This window comes from Pleurodeles waltl, chromosome 7, assembly GCF_031143425.1.
Source record: "Pleurodeles waltl isolate 20211129_DDA chromosome 7, aPleWal1.hap1.20221129, whole genome shotgun sequence".
NCBI lineage: Eukaryota > Metazoa > Chordata > Amphibia > Caudata > Salamandridae > Pleurodeles > Pleurodeles waltl.
The window spans coordinates 874,635,747-874,661,485 of record NC_090446.1 but is presented as its reverse complement, the minus strand read 5'-3'; the positions used below and the strand labels follow the sequence as shown (position 1 = coordinate 874,661,485).

Sequence of the window (25,739 nt, the reverse complement as noted above, 5' to 3'; positions counted from 1 at the left end):
GATACAGACACCTGCCCTGCAGTTTATCTGACACCCTGTAAAGCTCTAAACGGGCATGAGCTGTTGTGAAACATGCTATGAAGATGTTTTTATTTTGTTACACATTGTGGGGTACTTTTTAGTGTACTTCCAACACAGAGCGGCTGTCTCGTCATCGATAAACTCGCAACTGGACACCTTGCCTGGGGGCAAAAAGGTACTTAAACAACTCATCAGGATCTGTTATTATGGTTGTGTTTGATAAGTTTGTACACTGGGCAAATTTCCCCCATAATGAGTTTAGGCATAGTTTGGCTAACTGGCGGCGGGCAGGGTTGACCTCGATCAATATGTACTTTTGTTTAGAGTCCTTATCAACACACCACTCTGGAAACCCCGAAGCCTCTTGTTTGTCTCTTAGAAACAGGTTGATATAGTTAGAAAAGAGCTGTGTTGTTGTCCTTTCAAAGTCTCATATTTCCACTATTTTACCAAGCCTGTATCCTTTCTCTAGAGCATTGTGTACCTCCGTGCTACACCACATCCCGGTCAGCATCCTTTGCACTTCATTGTCACTACACATGCTAGTCTCCTTTGGCATTTAATGAGCCCAAAGTATTCACCAATGGGCTTAAAGTCCCTGTATATGATGATTGGGTGCCCTACAGGGTATAACTTCTGCTTGTTCACAAACGGATCAAGACTTGTGAAGTCATAATAGTGTATTTTCTCACCAGTGCCCACAGCTCTGTACAGCTGTATATGGTTTGTACGCCCCCCAAATAAGGCGTTGCGGGGTTCCATAGGCTCTGGTAACTGGCAACTCTTAATAAAAGACACAAGCTCAACATTTGTTGTTAACATAGCTAACCATTCATGCTCTCAAAGGGTTCTCATGACAAAGCCACAGCTTTCAACATATTGCGCCTTCATCAAAGTGCGACGGTGTAGATGCTCAAACTTGGTGCCCAGCAGCCTGTTAAACTCATGGGGTTTGTAACAACGAGAACAACCATGGTAAAAACACCTGTTGTATTCAAAGGTGGTTGGCATGCCATTAATTTTGGCATAACCGTCAAGATAATAAGGCCCCAAGCTGCATTCACCACCCTGTAATGCGTGTTGAATGGCTATGCCTTCTATGTTAGATAAATATATGAGCCACTGGATCGAGGGGGTATAATAATGTTTCTGTTTACCATTATTAAGGTATGGCAATACTAGGGCAGTGCTATATGGTTTCAAAAACATGTGTTTGTAGATAGTCATAGACATGAAAGCCAGAGTGATATTCTGGAAGGGGTCCATGTATTCTACAGTCTTTGTCTTCTGGGGCATTTTGGGCTTCAAAACCTTCACCTTTTTGGTCATCTCGACCACTACATCTCTGAAAAGGTTGCAGGCTTTTTGCAAGATCATTACATAGGCCTGACATACGCTTTCAACTCGGTTTGAAAATTAGTTATTTTCACAGTTTCACTGTACCATTGAAGAAAGCTCTCTTTCTCAGCAGGTATCATATACTCAACACAGTAGCTGGACAGTGGAAGCATTGGACCCTCATAATTCTGGTTGGCCAATGTGTTGAAAAAGTGTGAAAAACCACCTTTACAACCTGTGAAACCAAAGGCTTTGGGTAATTTACTCAGTTTCATAGGTAGAAAATTTAAGGTATCGATGAACCTTATTTGAAAAGGCAATGCCGTTAGCAGCATCAATTTGGAGCCCTGGGTTATGAGTTCTACAGCCATCTTTTCACCAATCATGGTCTGTAGTATAAAGAAGGAGTTGTACACTTTAGAGTTACGAGCCAGCATAGACTACCCTTTGAATTTAGGCTGCATGAAAGTGGTGAGGAAATCACTCACGCACGTGCGCCCTTCAAACTCCCAGTTGTCATTAGAAGTTAGATGATTAGCATGAATATAATTAGGCTGATGTACATCTGTCTCCTGTGTACACTCTGTTCCAAACACAATGTAGTCTTCAGTTTTGGTCTGATGGAGCCATTTAACCATGAAACACTTGTGCTCTGTCCCCGCCTGAAAATACACCTTCCACTTGGGACATTTCAGACCTTCACATTTATGCTCATGGGGGGTGTAACGCCTGCAAGCCCTACAGCCTGTTTTAGGTAAGCAACGAACAAGTCTGGTGTGTATTCTCAAGCAGTTTTGTAAGCGAAAAAACAGATTACACGTGCAACACTGGACCTTCTGCTCAGCAGCATCAATCCAACTATCCCTCTGACACATTTTACGATGCATTTCACTCTGATGAGTTGTCTGTGTGTTGTAAATATGGTCACAGTGGGGGCATACGTACTTGGCTCCTAGAAAACCACTCGGGTTCAAAATACCATAAAAGTGTTTTTCATGATTGATAACACAAACGGTCTTGTTTTTCGCATGCTCCCCTGTTGTGAAGTTCTTCCAGGAACCATTGTGGTAAAGAACTTTCACCGTAACAGCAAAATAGTTCTCAAAAAGCCCTAGGCCCCCGAAACCAACCATTCTGTTGTGTGGTATTTCAAGAGCCCTGTGGGCTTCAACAGCTCTTGACATAATATGAGCATCGGCTGTAGTTTGTTCCAACAGTAGCCCCACTATGCTGGCTGCCAGACAGGTGTTGGTTGCTCCTGTGTTAAAATTGAGCAACCATTGTTGTTTCTTACCAGTAATTTGTCTATACAAGATACTCTTCAAAAGTCTGGAAACACTACCCTTGCGGCCTCTGATAATGAGGGCTATAACTCTAAAGGTACTGTATGCTATTATTTCTGCCTTACTCTGCAACGTTTTACAGAGATTCTCTAGAAATTCCACAACGTCAAACACAACGTGTGAACAAAGGACTGTCAATACTCTGCCCTTGCAAATGGAGTTGGAAGTAATCACTGGACCCACATCGTGTAACAACCTTTCTATTAGTGTTTGTACAGCTTGGTGGATGGCTAAAACACCATGATCAGAGGAATTTATACGGTCTAGGTTAACAAACTGGAATTCCTCATTGTGTTCTGTAGCGCTAAACCGTTCTATAGTAAGACTGTACCTTCTAACACTTTCCAAAAACACAGGTTCTGAATCCTCAGCTTGAGGATCACTGCTATCAGGTATGGCATCATTGAGTGTCATTCTGTGGTAGTGAACTAATGCTCTGTGCTGGAGTGTTTTTAAACCGCCTTGTAACACATAGTTTGGCTTTCTTTAATTTCCTTACTAGACACCAACACTGTCTAGCGCTACTAGCCCACTTCTGCTTATTACAAGACCACTTGTTTATAGGTAAGCGCCCATAGCCTATTTGAACAGCAGTTGTTGTATTTACAGGCTGTGTGACAGCAACTTTACCTGCGGCAACCATTGCTAAGGACCTATCAGGGTGCTGGGGTACTACTGTGCTCTGAACAACAGCCCTTGAGGTCCTAAAATAGCCAATGTTTGGGCTGTTCCCTACAGTCTTTATGTCTTGGGACCTAACAGGGACCATTTTAAATATCAAGTTGCTGGATTCTGAGGCGTTTAAGGATTTGTTGGAGGGTTCCACCGCCCTATTGCTTTTGAGTGCGCATAAGAGCCGTAGAGCCTTAGTGAGTATGTCTAGGATTTTATTTTTATATTTAGACCTATCAACACTCTTATTACAAAAAGCGGATCTTACAATCCTTAGGGTGACATGGTTGCCTAGTCACGCCAATATATTGTCTATGTCGACCTTGGCTGATTCACAAGCTATGACCATCTCCCTTCTACACCTTGCTAACCATAGGATTAACGCTCTCTGGGATGGTCTGAAGGATCTGGTATCGACCCCCAACTTCCCCAGTTTTGAGGTCTTGAGGTTCAGGCATGATTTTAGTTTCCTAACAGCCTGTTGGATTTCTTTCAGATATGTTTCCAAAACCCTGTAGGGGGTCACAGCGCCACATTTTGTTCTGCTATGTGTGTCATTAGCTGTGTGATATATATTACCCCGAGCCACCCCAGTGGTCTGATCACTGTTACCCTCAATAAGCCCTTTTTGAATGGGTGGGTCTGGACGGGTCAATAGAACAGGGCCCCATTGTGAACACCCCGGTGCTTCGGAGGGCTGATCATCGCTAGATGGAGTTCCAAAACTCAGATTTTGTGTGAACAAAGGACTGTCAATACCCTGCCCTAAAGCCTGTACTTTTGTCAGCCTGTACTTTTGTCAGGGTATATCAAGGAGGAGGGTGAAGACCATTGCGCGCAGGCACTTGGTGTCGGTCTGGTGGGGTCGTACGATCCAGAGGGTGTAGTTGGTGACATCAGGCATGGAGAAGTTAAATGCTGGTCATAACTCAAGGCCTCTGATGAATAGGAAGGGCTGTGGCTGGGTGTGGGTGATTGAGACCCTTTTGATTGCAACCCTTTGGTAGGCATGTTAGAAGGGTCACATGGTGTTGCTGTGGCTTTAGAACTCTCTACCAGACCCGCTAGTGCCTTTAGAAGTCCTATACACCCAGAATAAGGATCCTCTATGGGCCTATCTGTTCTAATGTGTGTCTCATGTAAAATCTGAGGGCTAGTTATACGGGCTGGTGGTACTAGGGCGTCAAAAGACTCCACTATATTAGACTCTTCAAACGTTGAGCATTTAGAGCGCTCAGGGCCAAGTGGAACAGTCTGAGCCTTAATAACATTTTTAAAAGACGGGTCTAAAGGCAAGGCTTGTAGCTCAGGGGTCTGCAGCTTCTTCTTACGGTTCTTTAAAGACAACTGATTTATTTTAGGCTTGTTGCACTGAGTAGGGTCCCAACCATAGGTTCTGCATTGTACAGGATGGTGTGTGCCTGAGGCTACAAGCGCTAAGCTGTCAAATGGCCAAACCCTTGTACATAGGTAGTGACTGTAGAAGTGTTCATGGTACTGGGCACAGCCTTTATTTCTGTTGGTGTGGTGTAGTTAAGGACTGTACCTGGTCCATGACATCTGTCTGTAGAGCCGGTGCACGGTTTGTCCTTGAGCCCTGCGTTGTTCATGGATGCTGCTGGTGTCTTGGAGTTTTGAAGAGTCACGTTGTTGTCCTTTAAAGACGATGCTAGCCTGATGGCAGACTCCACCCCACCAGAATTCTTTTGCGATGACTCTAAGATGTAAAGATAACAAAATACATATTAGGTGTTTCTATAGCAGCGATATCCTAGAGGTGAAAGGGGTTTGCGAGACCCTAAGGATTGAATAAATCTGGCTCTACAGTTTCTAAAAGCTCACCTGCGGTGTTCCAATGTGAGGGGCCTTCTCTATATAGGTGGACCTTCCTTATACGCTGGGGACTTCCTCTTGCAGACCGTCTTTTGAGTTACCCCTACTACATTCTGGGTCGTTACCATGGGAGTCGCTTCTACCGCAGGAGGGCCTGGAGGAAAAAAAAGAATTTACAATATAATACACAGACTATACATGCTCTCTGAGGGTGCCTGCTATGCTGTTTTTATGGGGCTTTTTAGGTTTTCACAGCGTTTACACAAGGACTCATTTTATTTACCCGCTAAAGCTGCATCCTGAGACAGTGTGCCTGGACCATCTTGAGCGGGGAGGATTTGTTGTAGAGCACCAACTGCCAGCTGTAGCTCAGCTTCATAACTTGTAAAAGCACACAAACACATAGGAAACCATTAATGGCAAAAATGCAAAACAAATAACAATCAAGACATCTTTGTTTAGGATGGATGATGACACGGGTCTCTGAACTATAAATCTGTAGATACATATACCTTGTTGCAAGGCATCCATTTCCTCATGGAACAGCATTTGCTCTTGGTGATCCTACGTACAGAGGAGACAAAAAAAGGACTTTAAAACCTTAATGCTTTTTAAGCTATATACATAATTGCAAGGTAACCATGCAGATAAATATTAGTTGAAGCGTTACCACTCCTCATGACTATAAGCCTTAATAATTATCAGGGTATACACACACTTTTAGAGGTATATACTAATACATATGTCACAATCAAGATTGTTTTACATATGCAATTAAAAATAAAATAAATTTTAAGCCTGCTCTCTCATGATGCTAGATGTTAAGTATCCTCCCAATCCATACATATGTTCTGAAAGTACCATACAGAAAAAAAACTATTGTTCACATTTCTCAAACACACTAGCTTTTTATCCCCCCGCAAAAATATATACAAAAACCACATGGTGATGCTGATGCGTAACATCTGATGTAGGGCTCTTTCAATAGGACAATATTTGTGGCTCCAGAACCTTCCAAAGCCTATTTACACACATTATATAATTTATAGTCCTTGTAATACACCACCTCATAATTATAGAACACTATAACATATACCACATAACAATTTGAAAAAAATTGAAAATTAAGCTAATTTACATATATATGTATGTATCTATGTACATTAGATTGGCTACTGGATTCTGGAATCTGTTCCAGGTTCTCACCCTCTCTCTAAGCTCTCAACTATGTGTGGGAGTGGGGCTACCTTGCTAGGAAGAAGGGTGGAGCCATCTGAGGCACAGCCATTCTGCACATGGAGTTCCTGCTGGTCTCCTCAAGCCCATGGATACCACTTGGTCCCCCAGGTCTGAGGGTCCCCATTTGCCCCTCAAAAAGATATGTAAAGGGGCCCCATTGCGGGCCCCCACTGTTGTCTAGTCTTTAACCCCCACTTCAGAGGGTACAATTAAATAACCTATGCGTACCCCTACTGGGGCTTAAATGATATATTTAGACCCCTACTATGAGGTAAGCTGGGGTTAATGTGGGGGGTTGGGGCAGGGGCTCAACCGATCGCTGTTGAGGTCCCCGTCCACCATTACAAACGATCTGTTCAGGCCAGTCGGATTCTCCGACCGGCCCTAACAATTCGTATATAATGGAGGGCAGGGACCCAGACAACGCTTTGCCCGAGTCCTTGCCTCAGCCCTGACATGCCTCTATGTAAGGTCGGCCACAGGCCCGGCCGCGCGCTGTCCGGGTCCCCAGCCACCCTTATTTACATGCCTGTTAGGGCCGTGATCGGGCCAGGTCTCCAGCCCCAGGCCTAGCAACACTTTTGTAATGGAGGCCGGGGACGGGACGGGTCCCTGACCTCCATTACAAATGCGCAGTTAGGGCCGGGACTGCGGCCCGGGCCCTAACAGCACTTGTGTAATGGCGGCTGGGGGCCTGGACCACGTGCGGCCCTGGTCCCCTGCATCCATTACAAATGCACAGTTAGGGCTGGGACCTCTGCCCTGGCTCTCACAGCACTTTTGTAATGGAGGCCAGGAACCGGGGCGCGTGCAGCCTGGGTCCCTGGCCTCCATTACAAATGCACAGTTAGGGCCAGAACCGTGGCCCTGGCTCTAACAGCACTTTTGTAGTGGCGGCTGGGGACACATACCGCACGTGGCCGGGTCCCCGGCCTCCTTTACATATACACAGTTAGGGCTCGGTTTGGGGCCCCGGCCCTAACAACACTTTTGTAATGGAGGCCAGGGACCCGGATCGTGCTCGGCCTGGGTCCCCAGCCTCTTTTACAGGTAGACATTAGGGCTGGGGTTGGGGACCCAGACCTAACAACACTTTTGTTATGGAGGCTTGGGGACCCGGACCACGCGTGGCCCTGGTCCCCTGGCCACCATTACATATGTTTTACTGCGCTTGTCAGGGCTTGTTTTACTAATCCACACTGCTAACCCTATAAACATAAAGTTCTGTTCTTTGCAGCTTCTATATTAACCCTCGGTGCTACTTTATGACAAGTCAAAGCTGCCTCTAGACTAAACACCCTTTTCTCTCTGTGTAGCATAAAGGTTAATTACAAGTGTTATCACAACATTATAAATTCTTCCTGAAGGCTGGACACCCATGGAAGTTTTCAGTATGTGTTTTTTCATTGTTAGATTAACAAGTTATTGCTAAACATAGCTACTCAGTGTGGCCAGCTCCACCCAATCCCCATCATCACCTACCCTAAAGCAGACACTGCTAATAACCTTTTTAAAAATACAGTGTTTGATAAACCTTTTTTTTTAAAAACAGCATAGTAGTAATATTGTACGGGCCTAACTATATATCTAGGGCTTTTAATATTTAAAAACACATTTAATTATCATGTATATTGTACTATAAATTTAAACCGTTCTATTTTTACCAGAACCCGTTTTTACACCTTTAAACATACTGTACACCTCTAAAAATGAAACAACTGTTTCAACACCTTATGAACGTATATCTCTGATAACTCTGAGTAAAAACATTGGCGTTATGCTCTCACTGGGCATAGTTAGAAAGGCAGAGGGGTAATGTCTAGGTTAAACTACAATAGAGCATACACTACACGTGCAACACATCATTACAGGCCCTAAGTAGAAGAGGGTTAGCATCACCAGTCTGTGCTCTGCCCTTCATGTTTTCAGCCTTGAGGTCCTGATGGTGTCTGCTCCCTGCAAACTTCAAATATGTACTTCAGAAAAAAAGAGGTCTTTGAATGTGTGGGGGCTTTTATACCAGCCTCATTGTGTTAATTATGCCTAGGCTTTGTGTTGGGTGGGGCTTATAAGTAGACATCTGTTTTAGGTTGGCATTGCTTGTCTTCTGGCTATTTCAAAACTTTTTAAATTTCCTGGTCACTTTATACTTTGACATCTGCTGAACACCTTTGAACCCTGGCCTAGGAACTCTTAGGGCTACATCTGTTTTAGGTTTGCATTGCCTGTCTTCTGGCTATCTCCAAACTTTTTTAAATTGCCTGGTCTCTTTATACTTTGACATCTGCTGAACACCCTTAAGTCCTAGTCGTGGGAATTTTGGAACAAGCATATTTTTTATGTTTACATTTCTAAAGTGATTGGCTGGCTCTAACAAAAGCAACATTTGCCCTGCCCCTCCTTTTTGGATTAGCCAGCAGTGTGGCGGTTTGGCCTTACATTTTCAATGCTCCGCCCTGTCAGGAGGCACCGAAGCAGCCACTTGGTCCTGAATGTCTGGCATGTCCAGACTTCTACTCTTGGGTGCAGAAACAGGATGCACACCAGCATGGCCCCCATTTTACACAGCCCATAGACCTAGACACAGGTGCTAGGACCCTGGCACATGACTAACACATGACCTCATGATGTCCCAACCCACGTGACACCCCTACACCTACGTCAATTCCAGGGTGGGCTCTTAGGGTCACCAGTAGTCCCAGTAATGAATGTGATGTCATTTCCGAGGGGGCGGGACAACTGTCACTTTCCAGTTGCTGAGTAAAGGTATCCCTACATACTACTCAGAACGAGTCAGAAACAAAAAGAGGCAATCTCGACTCACAGTTTTTGACTTGTTCTGTCTAAGGTTCAAGCATTAACTTGGAGTTTTTCCAAGTTATATATATATACACTTTAGACTCTTCAGAGGCAAACGAACGTGTTCGCCTCTGCCCTGAGACAGTGCACCTGATCAAGATACAGCCCCAGGTGTGTGTCTCCAGTTCTAGTGGTTTATATTAAAGCAGTGGTTTTTCAACAATTTTGTGACTGATCCGTTTTCCAAAAATACAAATGGTTGTGGCCGGGCACGAGAAATACTTGGTAAAAAGTATGTACAAAATCAACATATTAGAGAATGTACTACTTTGTTGCTTCAAGTATATTTGTGAGCACCTTACCCTTAAAGCTTTATGTGACCGCATTTGACTTCTGAGGAAGTGTAAGACAGGATATACATGCACTCATGTTAATTCTAAACCATTCAATTTTGCGTAAAGTGCATACATAAAACATGTCCGATACATGAAAGTTGCCTGCATCTCTCCAGCTATCCTACAGGGGCACCAGCAGAAGCGCCATTGCAGTTCAACTGCCATTTTTGTGCAGTTGTGTTGGCCTTAGACAAATATGGTTATATGCAAATGTCTAAAGATCGTACCTTGAGATCTAATCTCTTTGCATTAAATTACCAAATTCATAACTTTTACGCAATGGCATGGAGCCTAGTACACATTAAAAGGTGTACGTAATTTGCAGTTGAAAAAGTATATTTTAAAATGTCACATTGCTACAGCTTAATTGCAAAAGTGGTAATAAAGTATTGTATACTGCAATACCAGTTTAGTGAAGAGAACATAGCATCTCAAACGAGTTGGCCATTCTTAAGTTGGATGAATAGATTTGAGCATATTTTTATTTACTCTTTATTCATGGTCATCCCCCCCACATCTTCAGCTGAATTTTATTCTTGTTTTCCTGACTGTTGTCCAGTGCCCAGTGTATGTACTCTGCCCCCTAAAACATGTAGGCATGTTTAACTGTCCCATGAAGCCATAGCATATGGTGTAGAAATTGAACCAATGGCACTGAAAGTTAAATGTCGCCTGTGCACTGAAGAACATATTGTGTGGTCTACAAGCATAAACAGGAAAGCATGACTTCAGACGTACCACTGTAGCCTGACTGTTGCAGTTTAAATCTCCAGTGCAACCTGTTAAAATAACTCTTTTTGACAGGTACACCCCCTCCCCTTTAAATATTAATAAATAATTTCACTACAGGCCTTGAAGCCTACAAGGTAGGGTGCTATGGTAATTAAATGTGGGAGTTGCACCAAATTAATACTACCATGTAGCTACAGTCACAAGACCGTAATTTTCTTTCACAGGTCCAGTTGTCCTATGTAGAAAATCTGAGTACAGATTGAACTACTATTACAGTACTTGGAAATGGGATCAGTTAGAAAAATAATCAAGCAACTATACTATCAGATATTAAAAATCCAATCCAATGATGAAGTTGGATATTAAAAAAGTATTAAGGAACGTATCTTTAAAAAAAGAAATTTCTGCCCGACGTTCCTGGTGGCTAATTTGTATTAACTTTCCAGCTTCTCCCAGCCTGTATTTGGCGCAAATAAGGTGTGAATTAGGTCCTGAATTCCTTCCAGGTGCTACACACCTGTGATTGACAGGTTAACCTGAATGGGCAGGGATGACTCCTTAGAGCTCAGAAGGTTGGAGGCCTACCATCCTGTTGGCACCCTAATTATAATTCTGCCTGACAGTTCAGTTTTTAGTCACATGTCACACTTTGCCGCACTTAAGAGGGAGCAAACAGGATGAGTATCTCCTCTCTAGTGATGGGGCACTCTGCTTTTTCGCCTTAGCAGACCTCTGTCTCCTGGGTTGTTATGGATATAGGGCCTGCTTCAAACTGGATTTTATTATTTGTTGTGAGTGGACACTGGTAATTTCCATAGTACTCTCTCTTACACAGCCCATCCTTCAAAGCCCAAGTTTATCGTGGCTGAAGACTTTGGCCATCTTGGCATTGCTCTAGCTCATAGCATTTTGAGTTTGTTTGGGCTAAAGCAAACAGAAACCACTGAAAAAGCTGGTAGGTCTGGGATCTTTTACCCCATTTACTAGGGAGGGCCCATGAGTCACCCCACCCTCTAGGTGATGCCAGGTATAAATGTGGTATCCCAAAGAAACTCCTCAGAACACATTGTTGGCCTGTGAAAATACATAAGAAGGTCTGTGCCTGCTGTTTGAAACCTGTAAGGAGAGCCGAAGGGCTGGACTGCTCCTACTTGTACTGAGGACACAAACGTGGACTCCAAGGGTCAGTTGGCTGACCCTCTTTGTGAGTACAGAGACACAACAAGCTGCAAGATGCTTTTTCTCTAAAGAGCCCAAGTGCCCAGTTGCACCTAAACCTGGTCTGGATCCTGCTGTATCTCTGCCTAACACCCTGTGAGTCTATGAATGAACGGAAGTCCTGGGGGCTTAAAAGTGTACTCTTCTGGTTGTTTGAGCACTGGAAAAAAGGTTGGATTTATTTTTTGACGTTTTGACTTCCAGACTTTAAACAGGGTCCATTCTGCTGGGTGAATCTGACCCAAGCTCTTTCACAGTTGGCATAAAATTGCAGCTTGGCCTGGTCTACTGTGTCCATTGCCTACCATTGGTGTGTTACTTCCCTCGGCACATTTTCACTTACATCTACAAAAAATCATAACTTCTAAATGATTTGTGTCATTTTAGTGTCCTTTGCATATTAAAGTTTTCCCTCTTTATAAAATGGAGTGAGATTTTTATTTTGTTGTGTTTTTTACTTTAACGTTTTTGGTACTTCTAAATGCTTTGCATATTTTCATCAGGTTAAGCTTATCTGCTGTGCACCACAGCTACTAAGTGCTGAACTCTGGTTTAATTTAGTGAATATTTTGACTGGAACTACCTAGCTAGTGACTTTATTACTTGTGGTGAACACCAATCCAACCAATAAGTATATTGGTTGGATTGTTGTTCACCCAACCTCGCTTATCTATCATTAGTTTTGCTAAGCTATTTGTTACTGTTACACTGTTTGTGCTGTTGTGCTCTTCATCCCCTCAAACACATGCTAAGTCAACCTCAGCCTACATTACCAGGGGGTGATACAAGCACACTTTGAGAATTCTTTGATTTGCTTCTGCAAGGCCACCCTGACCAGGATGTTGTGGAACTTATCTGAAATAGCAGGATTTCTTTGTGGCTCCTCTCTCTTGGCTTGCCAGGTCATTATTAAACAAGGTCTGTTCTGCCTCAATCCTCCCACACCTCCCATTATCTCTGTTCTACACCAAGAAACTAATTTTCAGTGTACTGTTCTTCCCATGTTTTTACCACAAACCCCCATTCAAATGGTACTTCACACAATCCTGCAATTGTGCTTAACTCGCTGTCATGTGGCACTAATTACAAATTGTTCATTTTGATTGTACAAAGGATTAGCACCAGGTAGAAATCGCTATGCCCGTGGCTAGGCAGTTATTGAAATTGAAAGTGCGCATGCTACCATACTTGAGTTGCGAGGGCTTATCTGTAATAGAGCCAAAGCACCAATGCTAAGCCAGCTGCCTGTAGTAAGTCGACAAACTACTCAGCTGTGACTGTTGTGAATACTCAAAGTGTACTAATTAAATTCATTGTGCATAATGGGGTAGGTCCACTTTGTCTGTTTAATTTATTTTTGTGTTATGCTTTCATGATCATCCATCTTGCTGCTCAATCCCCTCCATCTCACTGTCCATTATTCTATCTTGCAGATGCGAATTGTCTGTAAAGATGTCTCTGCAGAGACCCTCTATGATGTCCTTCATGACACGCATTACCGGAAGAAATGGGACACCAACATGATTGAGACATACGACATTGGGAGGCTAACAGTCAATGCAGACGTGGGTTATTATTCCTGTAAGGCTCTTTTCCTTCCATAAAAAATACAGGAATGTGGAGGCCTTGCAAGATATTTTAGTATGCCCTCCTGCACTGAGGAAGGTTCTTGCACAATAACAGTGACAAAGAATACAGGCATCAAGCACTAGACTGGCACTGTGCGCTTTGTCTGGAAATGTTGACTCTTTCACTCTTACCATAGTATTCACCTATGAAAAACAATGTTGGGCACTGTTTGAAATGTTAATAGTAGACTGTTTACTTGTTTGTTTGGGTCCATTAATTTAACAATGTGAGGAAAGCTTGTAGACCAAAAAGGTGGCCCTTGAGCCCCATTACATGAAGGTACAGCTTATCAAATGACAACCAAGGTTAGTTGATGAAAGCTGCCACTCCCCAATGTGACTTAAAAGCATCACTATCAAGAGAAGAAATGGCAGATGGTAGGAAAGGAGTAGGTGGTCTCTGCTGGAAGAGGTATCTCCAACCCAATGAGAGTGGCACCAAAGGCCATCTAAATGCCATTTCCAGCAGAAAGGACTCCCATTGAGTAAGCATGGAGTCTGTGTTGCTGTCCGATTCTCCAGAACAAGGACTGTAGCGCTTTGGCCTATAGCACCCTAAACTTGCATTATCAGGGACTGTGTTAGATGTGGTCTTAGCATCAAAGCTTGAACCATTCAAGGCTCTTTCCCATCCTTTTAACCACTAACGCATGGCCTGCCTCGGCGATTCTGCAAGAGCGGAGTATTAACATCAGAGGTTGAGATGAGATGAACAGAGAAGTAGGGTAATGTAAATGTCTCCTTTCAACTTTGGATGAATAGGAGTGTTTGAGTGCAGTAGTGAGGGACACATTTCACACAAAGAGGGACTCCCTGTACTAATACAGAAAATTATTTTCGATTTGAGAGCATGTTGCTGCATTTGAAGAAAGCAGGGTCTAAACTTCTGCTTCACTCTACTGATATACATTGTGTAGCTCAGAATGTGTAGAGCGTGGCGTAATGCTCCTATTTATTGTGTTTTTTTGTAGGGAGGTGCCCCAGCCCACTAAAAAACAGGGATTTTGTGACGTTGAGGTCCTGGCTACCCCTTGGAAATGATTACATGATCATCAATTATTCTGTCAAGCATCCGGTGAGCTTCATACAACCCCCTTTTCTTTCTTTGTTTCTCTACATCCTTTCCTCTCTTCATCTCGCTCTCGTTCTCTATCCTCTCCTTTTGTCTTTCTTTTACTAACACTCTCCCTCCATCTCTTTCCCTCTCTTACTACCTCTTTCTCCTTCCTCCATCCATATGTCTCTTCCTCTAACACTCTCTGCTACCCTCTGTGGGCATTTGATCTCCTAGATTAGGCTTAGGTGACATGTAATAGGGTAGTAACCTCTAATACCCTCAGAGGTCGACTCCAAATCTTTTGACTCAGACAGGAGTAATAAGGTCATCAAATCAAACCATAAGATCCAATAGCCATAAACAACAATAGAAAATGCAATAAGGAGTCATGTCATAGTGAGTGTAAATTACTATGTGGCCATGAATCACCACACCAATTTAGTAAAATATAAACATGTATTGCCCTTATATTTACAATGCTAAAGTCACATGAATAATAATCAAAACCAGATGATAGCAATACAGAAACAACAGAGGCTGACCAAAATGTCTGGACAATCTTAACCTAATTGGAGCAATCAGCATTAAACACTCCAAAAGAATTATACAAAATAACAATATAATTATTTGATAAATGGCAATAGGTTTTATTAGTTGTGCATTTGAATAAATCATAACCAATTTATAAATATTCAATTCAATTATTGGGTTGGACATCCTTGCTACCAAATTCTAATTTGAATAGCATGTGAGGGCTGGGCTTTGTCACATGCAAAATTAAAGCAAAAATTAATTTGGAAAACATCTAAACTATGGCGCTAATAAAAATTGGTTGGATTTCTAAAGAGAAACCTGTAAGGAAAACAAATGCACATTGGTTATAGCTTTTCTAAAGGAAACAGCAGTTAGCAAAGTTTTTGTCAGCAAAACACAGAAACAGCAGGTCTTCAGCATTAGGAACATGAAAACGGCAACAGTTCAGTAATGTTGGGCCTAAGGTATCTGAACTGTTAAATTATAAGTCAAATATAAAACTGAACATAATACTACATAACTGCCTCAGAACATAATTGAAAAACTTCTAAATTACATCATATAGAACTTTGCCTAATTAAAGTCCCAAAGGTCTCTAGCTAGACTCCTATTGGGCAAGACTATGGGGTCTGACAATGAGTAACCAATTAAATTACATCTCTTCTTTGGTTTTTAACTTTTCTTCACCATAGGCCCATGTTGATGCTCCTCTCCAGATGCCAGTTTCCTCAGAGTAATAAAATTGTAGAAAATAATCCAGAACATGACACTTTAGCCAACATTACTTCATACTGGAAATTAAGACCCATTGTTAACACTTTCAATAGTTATCACAAGAAAGTACAGAATAAACAAAGTGGAACAAGACAGTAAATTTCCACTGTGAGCTTTCAATGTACAGTTAATACACAAAGTTTACAAAATAATTTAAATGAAGTCATCATAACATTTCAAACACCGTACTTTGTAAAAATACTAAAGCTTAGATCTTTTGCTAATACATAAATAATAATAAAATGTAATAGTCAACCCATATTTAATACATTATTTAATTAATCAATAATAATTTCAAATCAAAATTATGTTTTTAATGTTATTTATTATTTCACATAAAACTCGAGGTGGCCGACACCATGTCAACCACATTTCAAACATGCATGTTTTATATTTCTAGCACTAGTTTCTCTAATTGAGCTCTTTTACTACACATCCATTATAAGATTTGTCCACTCATATTTTATTCATACTGTTTGCTCTCTAATACCCCTTTCAATTTATTTATGTGTCTCTTACTCTGTTTTGCTCCCTCCTTCTCCGATGATTTATTTTTCTCTGTTGCTCTTTTCTCTTTAGTTCTTTCTTAATCTCTTTTTCTCTTCTACTCTCTGTCCCTCCTTCATTGTAGCTCTAACTCCTGCTTTATCTTTCTCTGTTTCTCTCATCTTTCTCATTCAGTCTTTCTTCTCACTCAATCTTTCTCTTTCTTCGCTCTCTCATTGTCTCCCCTCTTTTTTCTATGTCTTTTCCTCTTTGTCTTTCTCTTGCTCTCCATCTATTGCACTCCCTTCTCTTCCTCCATCTTTTTCTCACTTCAAATTGAATGTGTTTATCTATCAAGACTAAGAAGAACAGCAGATAAAGAATCAGGAAACTGTACACTTTGCAAGAGAAAGAATCCACAGAATCTCCTTTGCACAACAGTTCTACCACAAAAATGAATCCAGTCATTAAAATCTCTAGCAAAACTATTTCTGATGGAACTTTAGAAGCAGGTGGTTTGTGCAAACTTCGCAGCTTTCCACATTTTTTACTTTACAATACCATACCAGAAGAATTTTAATTTGAAAAACAGTACTTAAAACATGATACTACTACACAGAAAGACTAGTTCCATGTAGACTGCCAAATTCCACATAAACATAGCTATATTAGGGGCACTGGCCTGATACTGGCACTGGATTCTAACGTCCCCATTTACAAGGACTTTGTGCCACTGTTGTATCACTATTTAGTTTTTTTTTGCACAATTGTGGCGTGCTTTACACTCCTCTACATTTACAAACTCATGCACTGGGTTCAATGCATCAGTTTGTAAAGCCTTGCATCACGTTATACATGTGCTGGGTATAATGTATGCAAGGTAGGCGTTCCCTCGGGAAAAGTCACACAGAAGTGATGCAGTATTTTCAACATTTCACTGCGTCGTTCTGCAACTTCACTGTGTCAGAATTTTAACACCTGCTCAGAGTAGGCGTTAAACTGATGCAGGGCTTTTCTCCATGGCAGCCTTCCTCGCATTGCTAGAGTAGCGTCATATTTTTGACGCTGGTCTAGCAATGCATCAATTTAGCATGCATTTGTGGCGCATCTGTGAAAACCAGCACCATTGAGCTCTGTATTGTAAATACAGCGCATTCATGGCATTGTTAGGGGTCGTAGGACAACGCAAGAAATCTGACCCATCAGAGCAGATGCGTCAGATTCTTGCAAATGAGGCTCTAAATTTCATATTGAGCCCTATGGAAGGATGTATCTGAGGGCTGTTTGTCAGCCTCCAAGATCCTATAAAAGTTTGTATTTTTTCTTCTTTGATTTTTGTTTAGAAGTCCTTATACTTCTCTTTTCACCCATAGCTTTGTAAGGCATGTTTTCTCACCTCCCTCTATCTTCAACCAAACATAGAAAATATTTTCTTGATTTTTTTATTATCTTACTTTCACACTGGTGTATTGCCTGTCTTTCCTTGCTTTCCACTTTTGTTTGTGTAACCAATTTAGGCCTCTAATTGGTAGTACAGATTTTCACATGATGAATATCTGTGTTTTTTCCAAACAAGGGAGAGTATGTTGGGTTATGGTGTATGTGCAGGGATCTGTAATACGGCAGCTTGGGGGTCATCAGCCCGAAATTCTAGAGACGAGTGATGACTATGCTGTGATGTGCTCTTTGCCAAAGTGCTGCTACAAATAAATCAGTAATGTCACATAGGCTTTCTCTTTTTAATAATTAACTGTTGGTGAACTACGTTTGTGCCCTTTTAGTCTCAAGGTGCCAACACTGGAAAATATTCTTAGTTCCATGCTACAGATTTTGTTGAGGTGTTAGTTTGACAGAACTGCATGCAAAGCCTGTTCTTAAGTAACATCAACAATAAGTTTCAGTGATTCAATACGAGTTACCACGCACATATCAGATTAATATTCCATATATATTAAGAAATTACAAAAGATTTGCCCCCCCCCTACACCAACTTACAATTTTGATCATAAATAGCCACCTTTTATTTTAAGGGGAAGACCTTCAGGTGTCTGTATTCCATCAATGGTTTGTGATCATAGTAACAGTTGCACATCACTGATATATATTGTTAGAAATGATGTCTCTAGTTGGCAGTCGGTTTGCACCCTGTCCAAGTATGGACCCTCACTCTAGTCAGGATAAGGGAGATACCCAGCTCAGATAACCCCTGCTTCACTGCCTTGGTAACTTGGCATGAGCAGTCGGGCTTATCTCAGAAGCAGTGTGTAAAGCATGTGCATATAACATACAGTGAAAACACTACAAAAGGACACACACCACACCAGTTTTAGAAAAACAGCCAATTTTTTTCTGTGTAAAACAAGACCAAAACAAGAAAAATCCAACATACAGTAATAAAGATATAAATTTTGCAAGAATTAACTTAAAAATACAGTTCCTTGAAGTCGATAGCTCCACTTGGGTCCATCACAGCGTGTGATCAACAAAACCAACAGTTCAGGCCGGTCACAGATTCGCGGGCCAGCTACGGTGTCGGGAAGACCCGCAGGCAGTACCTTGGAAATGCAGGGCGTCGTGATCCTCGCGATGAGATCTGGAGAGCGGTGTCGCTGGCATTGCAGGCGTCTGTTGTGGAGGTCGGTGGGGCAGTCCTCTGGCCCTTGAAGTCACAAACATTGCAGATCGAACTCCGGGCTGAAAAGTCAAGGGCGCTGGCATAGATGGCATCGCGGCAGCCGTGCAAAGTGGGACGATGTGACACGCAGTCCCCATAGGTCACGGTGCAGGCAGCAACTCGGTGACGGCGTCGGTGAGACCAGGGTTGCGGTGAGACGTGGGGCACGGCTCCTTGTGGTGTCATTAGGCCACAGTAGAGTCAGCGGCCTCGTTGATGATATTCCAGTGGTTTTTCTTCTGTTGCAGCACAAAACACAGTTCCCAGTGCTGTAGGCAGATGAAGCTGAAGTCTTTGATATCCCTAAGACTTCCAACAGGAGGCAAGCTCTACTCCAAGCCCTTGGAGAGACCTCACAAGCAGGATATACAGCAAATCTAGTTGTTGCCCTGTTTAAGGCAGAAGCAGCAACTGCAGGCCAGCCCGGCAAAGCACACACAGCAAAGGGGCAGTACTTCTCCTCCAGCTGTTCAGCTCTTCTCCTTGCCAAAAGTGTTCTAAAAGTCTGGGGTTTTGGGTCCACTACTTATACCTCTTTCTACCTTTGAAGTAGGCAAACTTCAAAGGACATTCTCTGTTGTTGACAAGATCCTGCCTTACCCAGGCCTGGCCCCAGGCACTCACCTGGGGGTTGGAGACTGCATTGTGAGGACAGGCAAAGCTCTTTCAGGTATAAGTGTTGGCTCCTCCCTCCCCACTCTGGCCCAGGAGACCCATCAGGTTATGCAGGCTACACCCCAGCTCCCTTTGTGTCACTGTCTAGAGCCCAACTGTCAGTCTGACCCAGACGTGGAATACACAAGCAGGCAGAGGCGCAGAATGGTTTGAGCAAGAAAATGCCCACTTTCTAAAAGTGACATTTTCAAACAGACAATTTAAAAAACATCTTTACAGAAAGATGTGTTTTTAAATTGTGAGTTCAGAGACCCCAAAACTCCACATCTCTATCTGCTTCCAAAGGGAAACTGTACGCAAAAGTTATTTAAAGGCAGCCCCCTTGTTAACCTATGAGAGAGATAGGCCTTGCAACAGTGAAAACCAAATTTGGCAGTATTTCACTGTTAGGACATGTAAAACACATCAGGACATGTCCTACCTTCTAAATACACTGCACCCTGCCCATTGGGCTACTTAGGACCTACCTTAGGGGTGGCTTACATGTAGTAAAAAGGAAGGTTTGGGCCTGGCAAGTGTCGAATTGGCAGTTTAAAACTGAACACATGCACACTGCAGTGGCAGATCTGAAACCGATTCACAGGGCTACTCATTTGGGTGGCACAATCAGTGATGCAGGCCCTGAGCATCTCTGGTGCACTTTACTAGGGACTTACCAGTAAATCAAATATGCCAATCATGGATAAACCAATCACCAATACAATTTACATAAGGAGCACTTGCACTTTAGCAGTGATCAGCAGTTGTAAAGTGGGCAGGGACAATACACCAGCAACAACAGATTCCAGCAAACCATAAAAACGGGAGGTCAGAAGGCAAATAGACAGGGGAAACGCACTAAACAATTCCAGGTCTAACATATATCATTGCGAGTCACGAGGAAGTAGAGACCTGCCTTTTATGTAATTTTTCCTTGCAAATGACAAAGGTCACAATATGGACATTGCAAATGACAAATCCAATTGTGGCTCATAATTTCACTTTAGCACACTGCTTATTTCGTTTTCACACTCGCAAAGCCTGCCATTTTGTAAACCACTGGTGTCACATATATGAAAAGCCTTTCATACACCAGGCCAATAGTTTTTGCACATGTTAAGCCTGCAACGTGGCACGCCACAGGCTTTTTAAGGTTTAAAACCACTTTGTACATCAAGCTTGTAGACCCTGCAAAAGAGACAAGGGGGGGCAGAGCTTGTCAGTCACCGAGACAGCCTTAGCAATGTGTGGATCCAATACATCTCTGGGACCATACTTAGCAGGAAAAAGCCATAGGTGGGGCTGAAATCTAGTACTTCGCAAACTTCAGATATGACTGATGTCCTTGAGAGATCTTCCCAAGCATGTTGCCCTACAGGTCTGTCACAATGTACCTGAGGTGCATTGAGCCTGAGTTGCACAAGCTGGCGTTGCCTGAGCAAGGTGCCAGAGCTACTGGATTGTAGGCCATAAAGAAATGGGTGCCATAGATGCATCTTGGTTGCTCCATGAAAGATCTCCTGTAAAACCAAACTTAAGATGGGGTAATATTTGCTAACAGAGTAGGTGGTCACCCACAGAAGAGACAGATCATTAGCCAGTTAAATTTTGACCACTGGCTGCAATGTTAATTCAGATCATCTAATATGATAGAGTGACCGACAGTCCGGAATCGGGGACAGTGTTGAGCACAAGAATATGTGGAATGCGTTGCCTAAAAATCTGATTTAAAACACCATTTTAAATAGCAAATAATTCATAAATAAATCAATTCTGAGGTGTTTGAGTCAAGACCTATTCAAAAAGACTCATCAGTAATTTAGAAACCACGAAGGTTTATTACATATTGAAGCAAAATACAGAAGGCAAAAATATAGTTAGTCTCAAAATCAATAAGAATGCATAATAAAGCAGATTTTGCTTATGCTGCATCTAAGTCCAGAGTCTGCAGCAAAGCAATAGAAAATCAGGCAGGATCCCTAGATGTTCAGGGAAAAGACCAAAAGACAAGGCTTACTCCCACAAACATATCTTTTCATAGAGAACATCACCATAGAAAACTTTGAAATTGCACAGTCAATATAAGGTGAGCAAAAGTATTTAATTTTAACAAATCAGAACACAGCATTATAAAAAGTCATATAATACCACCAAGCTTGCACTATCCCCCTAAATGAATAACAGTATGTCCCCTCTCACCTAAAGGCATTGGGCATGTTAGCAAAAGTTTAGTTACATAAACAATTAAAGTCTTATAAACGAATAGACCTAAAGAGAACAAAACCAGAAAGTGACCTTGGTGGCAACATTTTAACAAAATAACTTCTCTGAGACTCTTCAAGAGTGGTGTGTCAGTACAAAACAACAGTGCACATTTCTGTGTGTTCAGTGTCAATGAGAAGTGAAAGCATGATGAAAATATGGCTGCTTTAGAATACAAGATGGAGTCAAGCCCTAATAAAAGCCTAGTTCGGCCTATGCCAACGAAGCTTAGTTCTGTACGTTACAGCTGTAGTGTTTCAAATGCAAAATGGTTATGTTACTAAGCAAGTATTATTTAAACTTTACAAATAAATTTGTAACTCGTTCATTTAGAAAGCAGCAGAGTAATATAGGGTGAAACTAGAAGAAGCATAAGAGTATTTCTGGAATTAATGGTTTACAAAGGACATATCCAAACCTGCCCCTAGCAGAGAAGTGAGTGTAGTAATATAAGGCATACTTAATTACACTAAAAATGGTCACTGAGCCTTCAGGTGCAGAGTAAGTATAAGCTTACAACGCAAGATCCTAAATATGTCCGAACCTACGCAGAACCTGGCAGCCATTGTTACGATGACCCATTCGAGATCAGTGAACGCAAGCTCTTTTTCTGGCCTATTTCAATAAGAGGAGCAAATATGTGGGTGCAGTCTGGAAGAAGGTGGTTTGTAAGTCAGCCTCCTTCTAGAATACACCCAGGTCTGCCTCCCTCTGCCGTGGTCATCAAAAGTGGAAGAATGCATAAGAGATTCTGAAGCACCTACCAGAAGACCACACGAGGAAAACACAGGCCTTTGAGCAGGGGGGTGGGATGGTCTCTCATACATGCAAAAAAAAATCACTAGGTACTACAGACCTAGTGGCAGGTAGTAATTATTGAGCAAGTGTAATAACCACGTGACATTAAATAACTTGGCTAAAGGTCGAAATTAGAGGGATAAGTGTTCAGAAGATGCGTAGGGGGCAAGAGCCCCGTATCACACAAGCATAAGTTAAACTAAGGTATTTAATTCTCCCACAACTGAATAAGTACTACAGGTTTAAGTACATAAAAATATGAAATATTAGTTTCTGGTATGGGAGTTCCTCTGCAAGGTCAAAATGCTGAAAAAAACAAGACTCGGGTCTTATGCATTGCAACCACAAAACCTGCTAAAATTGTTGGTACTCCTTGCAACAAATAAGCCTGAAAACCTATGTGGTCATAGAGGGAAATACTCTGGTTTTCCTAGGAATGAAAACCCAGGCCCATATGTATAGGCTTTTGCCACAGGGCAGTCACTTTGCTGTGCTATACTGCGTCGCTTGGAAAGGGCAGGAATGTGTCATATCTAAGGAATACGGCACATTCCTGCCCTTTCCTGCCTGGCACAATGGGCTGCCTAGCGCCAATGCAGACACCCTTGCACCATGGTGCAAGGGTGTCTGCATTGCATGCAGGATTGTTTTTGTGCAGTAAGGGACCAGAGGAAGGAGCCTCTGAAAGTGTCTGCAATCATCAGATCAGGAGAGAGCAACAATGGCAGTGATGGGGGCAGGCACATTTAGGGGAAGGCACATTTAAAAGAACGCAAGGGGTACCCTTACCACAGCCTTACTGTCCCATTAGGACCAGCGTTTTCCTGATGGCTGGCCCTAGTGGGACAGAAAGGCTGTTCTCGGCACAGCAGCCCCCATGACGAGCTTGGCTCCTATTCATCCAAGTTGGAGTGTGGTAAGGGGCGAATGGAGAATGGGCCTTATTAAGTACCAGTGCCCTTGTATAGGTGGAACATTGAGACAAAAGAAAAGAAATGATGCCTCTATCCCCTACTTTTTGCAGACTAGATCGTCAGTGGCTAAACAGGTAGGAGGGTGGACACACCCCTTTGCCTTGACACCGTGGACCTTACATAGAAGGCTTTGACCTGGATATATAAGAAAGGAACAGACAACAGCTTGCTAAACACAAAGCAAGGCTGCAAATTGGACATTAGAAGGAGAAAAGATTATCTGGTGAGAAAGAACCAGGATCAGCAAATGCATCAGACTAATGGCAATCAAGAAAATTAAATGAAGGCCGGCCTTAAACTATGGTTACTGCCAATAGGACAGAATTTCTATAAAACCGATATAAAAGTCATACATATGTAGGTACTTCGTTTTCTCCCAAATGCAGAGGAACAGAGCTCAGCTAGCTTGAGGCCTGCTGGTTAATGAAATAACTTGGAGTAAATGCCGATGAGGAACTGTGAGTTGTTGATGTCTGATATGTGCTGAAAAAGATCAGAAGCGAGAATGTCTGAAATGCAGACAGTAGACCGACTACGGTTGTAAGACTGTGGGGTTCACAGGCCAAAAAGAGAAAGACCGAGAAGCGGAGAGGGCAAAAGAAAGCAAACTGGTTACACATCTTTTAGTTTCATAAGCAGTTTTGAAGTTGTACTCATAAAATAGTCAAATGTTTTTAAGATGTGCTAAGCAAATTGTCCGTCCCTGGGATGTGTTGGAGCTTTACAGCGCCAGAATCTTTGAAGAAATCAGAACAGGTAGTGCGTTTTTCAATGCTAATAGCCAAACCAAACTGGCTAAAAAGCATTGATTTACAGGAAGTTCGTAATGTGGCCTTTTCAAATCGGTTATTACATCTTTCTTCACTTCTTCCTTCCCTTTCGTTTGAGTTTCCAATCCTGCCTATTCCATGTAGAGTTTAGAGTTTAGAGTGTGGGCACACCCCCCGCTTTTCCATCATGGACTTTACCTAGAAGGCTTCAACTTGGATATGTAGGAAATTTACAGATAATAGCTCGCTAAACACAAAGCAAGACTGCAAATTGGACATTAGAGGGGGGCAAAGCATGTGTTGGAAAACTAGCATGAACAGGAAAAACACCAGAGACATGGCAATCCAGCTGAGTGAATGGAGGTTGCCCTAAAAATAACCAAGGATACTGCCAATAGGAGGAATTGCTATATAAAAACTATATACAAGTCAAACTTTGTTTTCTCCCAGATGCAGTGGAACAGAGCTTGGCTCTGTTGTTGCCTACTGGGTAATGGAATACCTTGGAGTGAATGCGGATGAAGAACTGCTGGTTATTGATGTCTGATATGTGCTGAAGAAACAGATGGAGGATGCCTGAAACTAGATTGACTAGGATTGTAGAACTGTGGGGTTCACAGATCAAAGGGAATAAGACAAAGTTGTATAAAAGGTAAAAGCAAAAATGAAAGGTGGTTATTCCTTTCAACAGATAGCATATAACACAATTCCTTAACAGGTGACAACTGGTTAGAAGCTAGACCAAACTGCATTAAGTGAGGTAATAAAGTGTCAGGCTTTGAGAAGAGTTAAAAAACATTGAGCCATGTGATGCAGCTTCAGTGCCTAAATTGAGCAGGTGTTTGCCTGCTTTGAGTCAGTATTGGTAATGATTTTAGAAGACCTGGACTTAACTAAGGTACTTGTATTCATGATTACACTGATTGTGTAGTGGCCAGGCACAACAGCACACACCCGTACTTCATGTGCGTCCTTTGACCTCTTCTTTGAATGAAGAGTTTATTACCTGTCTCCTCCATTCTGGCTCTACTAGTTGTCTCTGTTGTAACCAAAAGCCAAACATGGCATTCTGTTGGCAGCCCCATGCCCACACAGTTTTACTGACAGCGGGCGGGCACTACGGCCAATCACCAGACAGCAGAGTAAGCAGCATGGTGAGTAGTCATTTTGCTGATACCGACCTCTGGGTCCTCTGCATGTGTGAATCTGTGGGCCTGACCTTTGCCTTGCTAACTTTTGAGGTTCAAGTGCACAGCACTTTTAGATAAATATGACAAACCTAAAACGTTTAACTGCATATTTGTCATTGGACTGACTGTGACATGTACAGAGTTTAATTAGTCATTTGGTACCATGTTGGGTGCCTAGACCAACGCAGCTCTAGGCGTACAGAGTAATTGTCCGGTATTGTGATGGAGCTAAACCCCCACTCTCCTGGAGACATGCCACTCCAACCACTGATACAGACACATCATCAAAAAGCAGGTCCCCGCCAGAAGGAGGCGTGCAAAGGTGAGGAGCAAAAGAGCACATCTTCT

The 25,739-nt window shown here is 42.4% G+C and overlaps 1 protein-coding gene across 2 annotated transcripts in view; it reads left to right on the top strand.

Moving 5' to 3' along the window:
• LOC138245677 (START domain-containing protein 10-like) overlaps nt 1-25,739 on the top strand; it is a 226,587-nt gene that overhangs the window by 144,076 nt on the left and 56,772 nt on the right. For both annotated transcript variants that reach the window (XM_069199488.1, XM_069199489.1), the window contains exons 2-3: nt 13,024-13,171; nt 14,190-14,293. In XM_069199488.1, the coding sequence (XP_069055589.1) occupies nt 13,024-13,171; nt 14,190-14,293 (252 nt within the window). The remainder of the gene's footprint in view (nt 1-13,023; nt 13,172-14,189; nt 14,294-25,739) is intronic.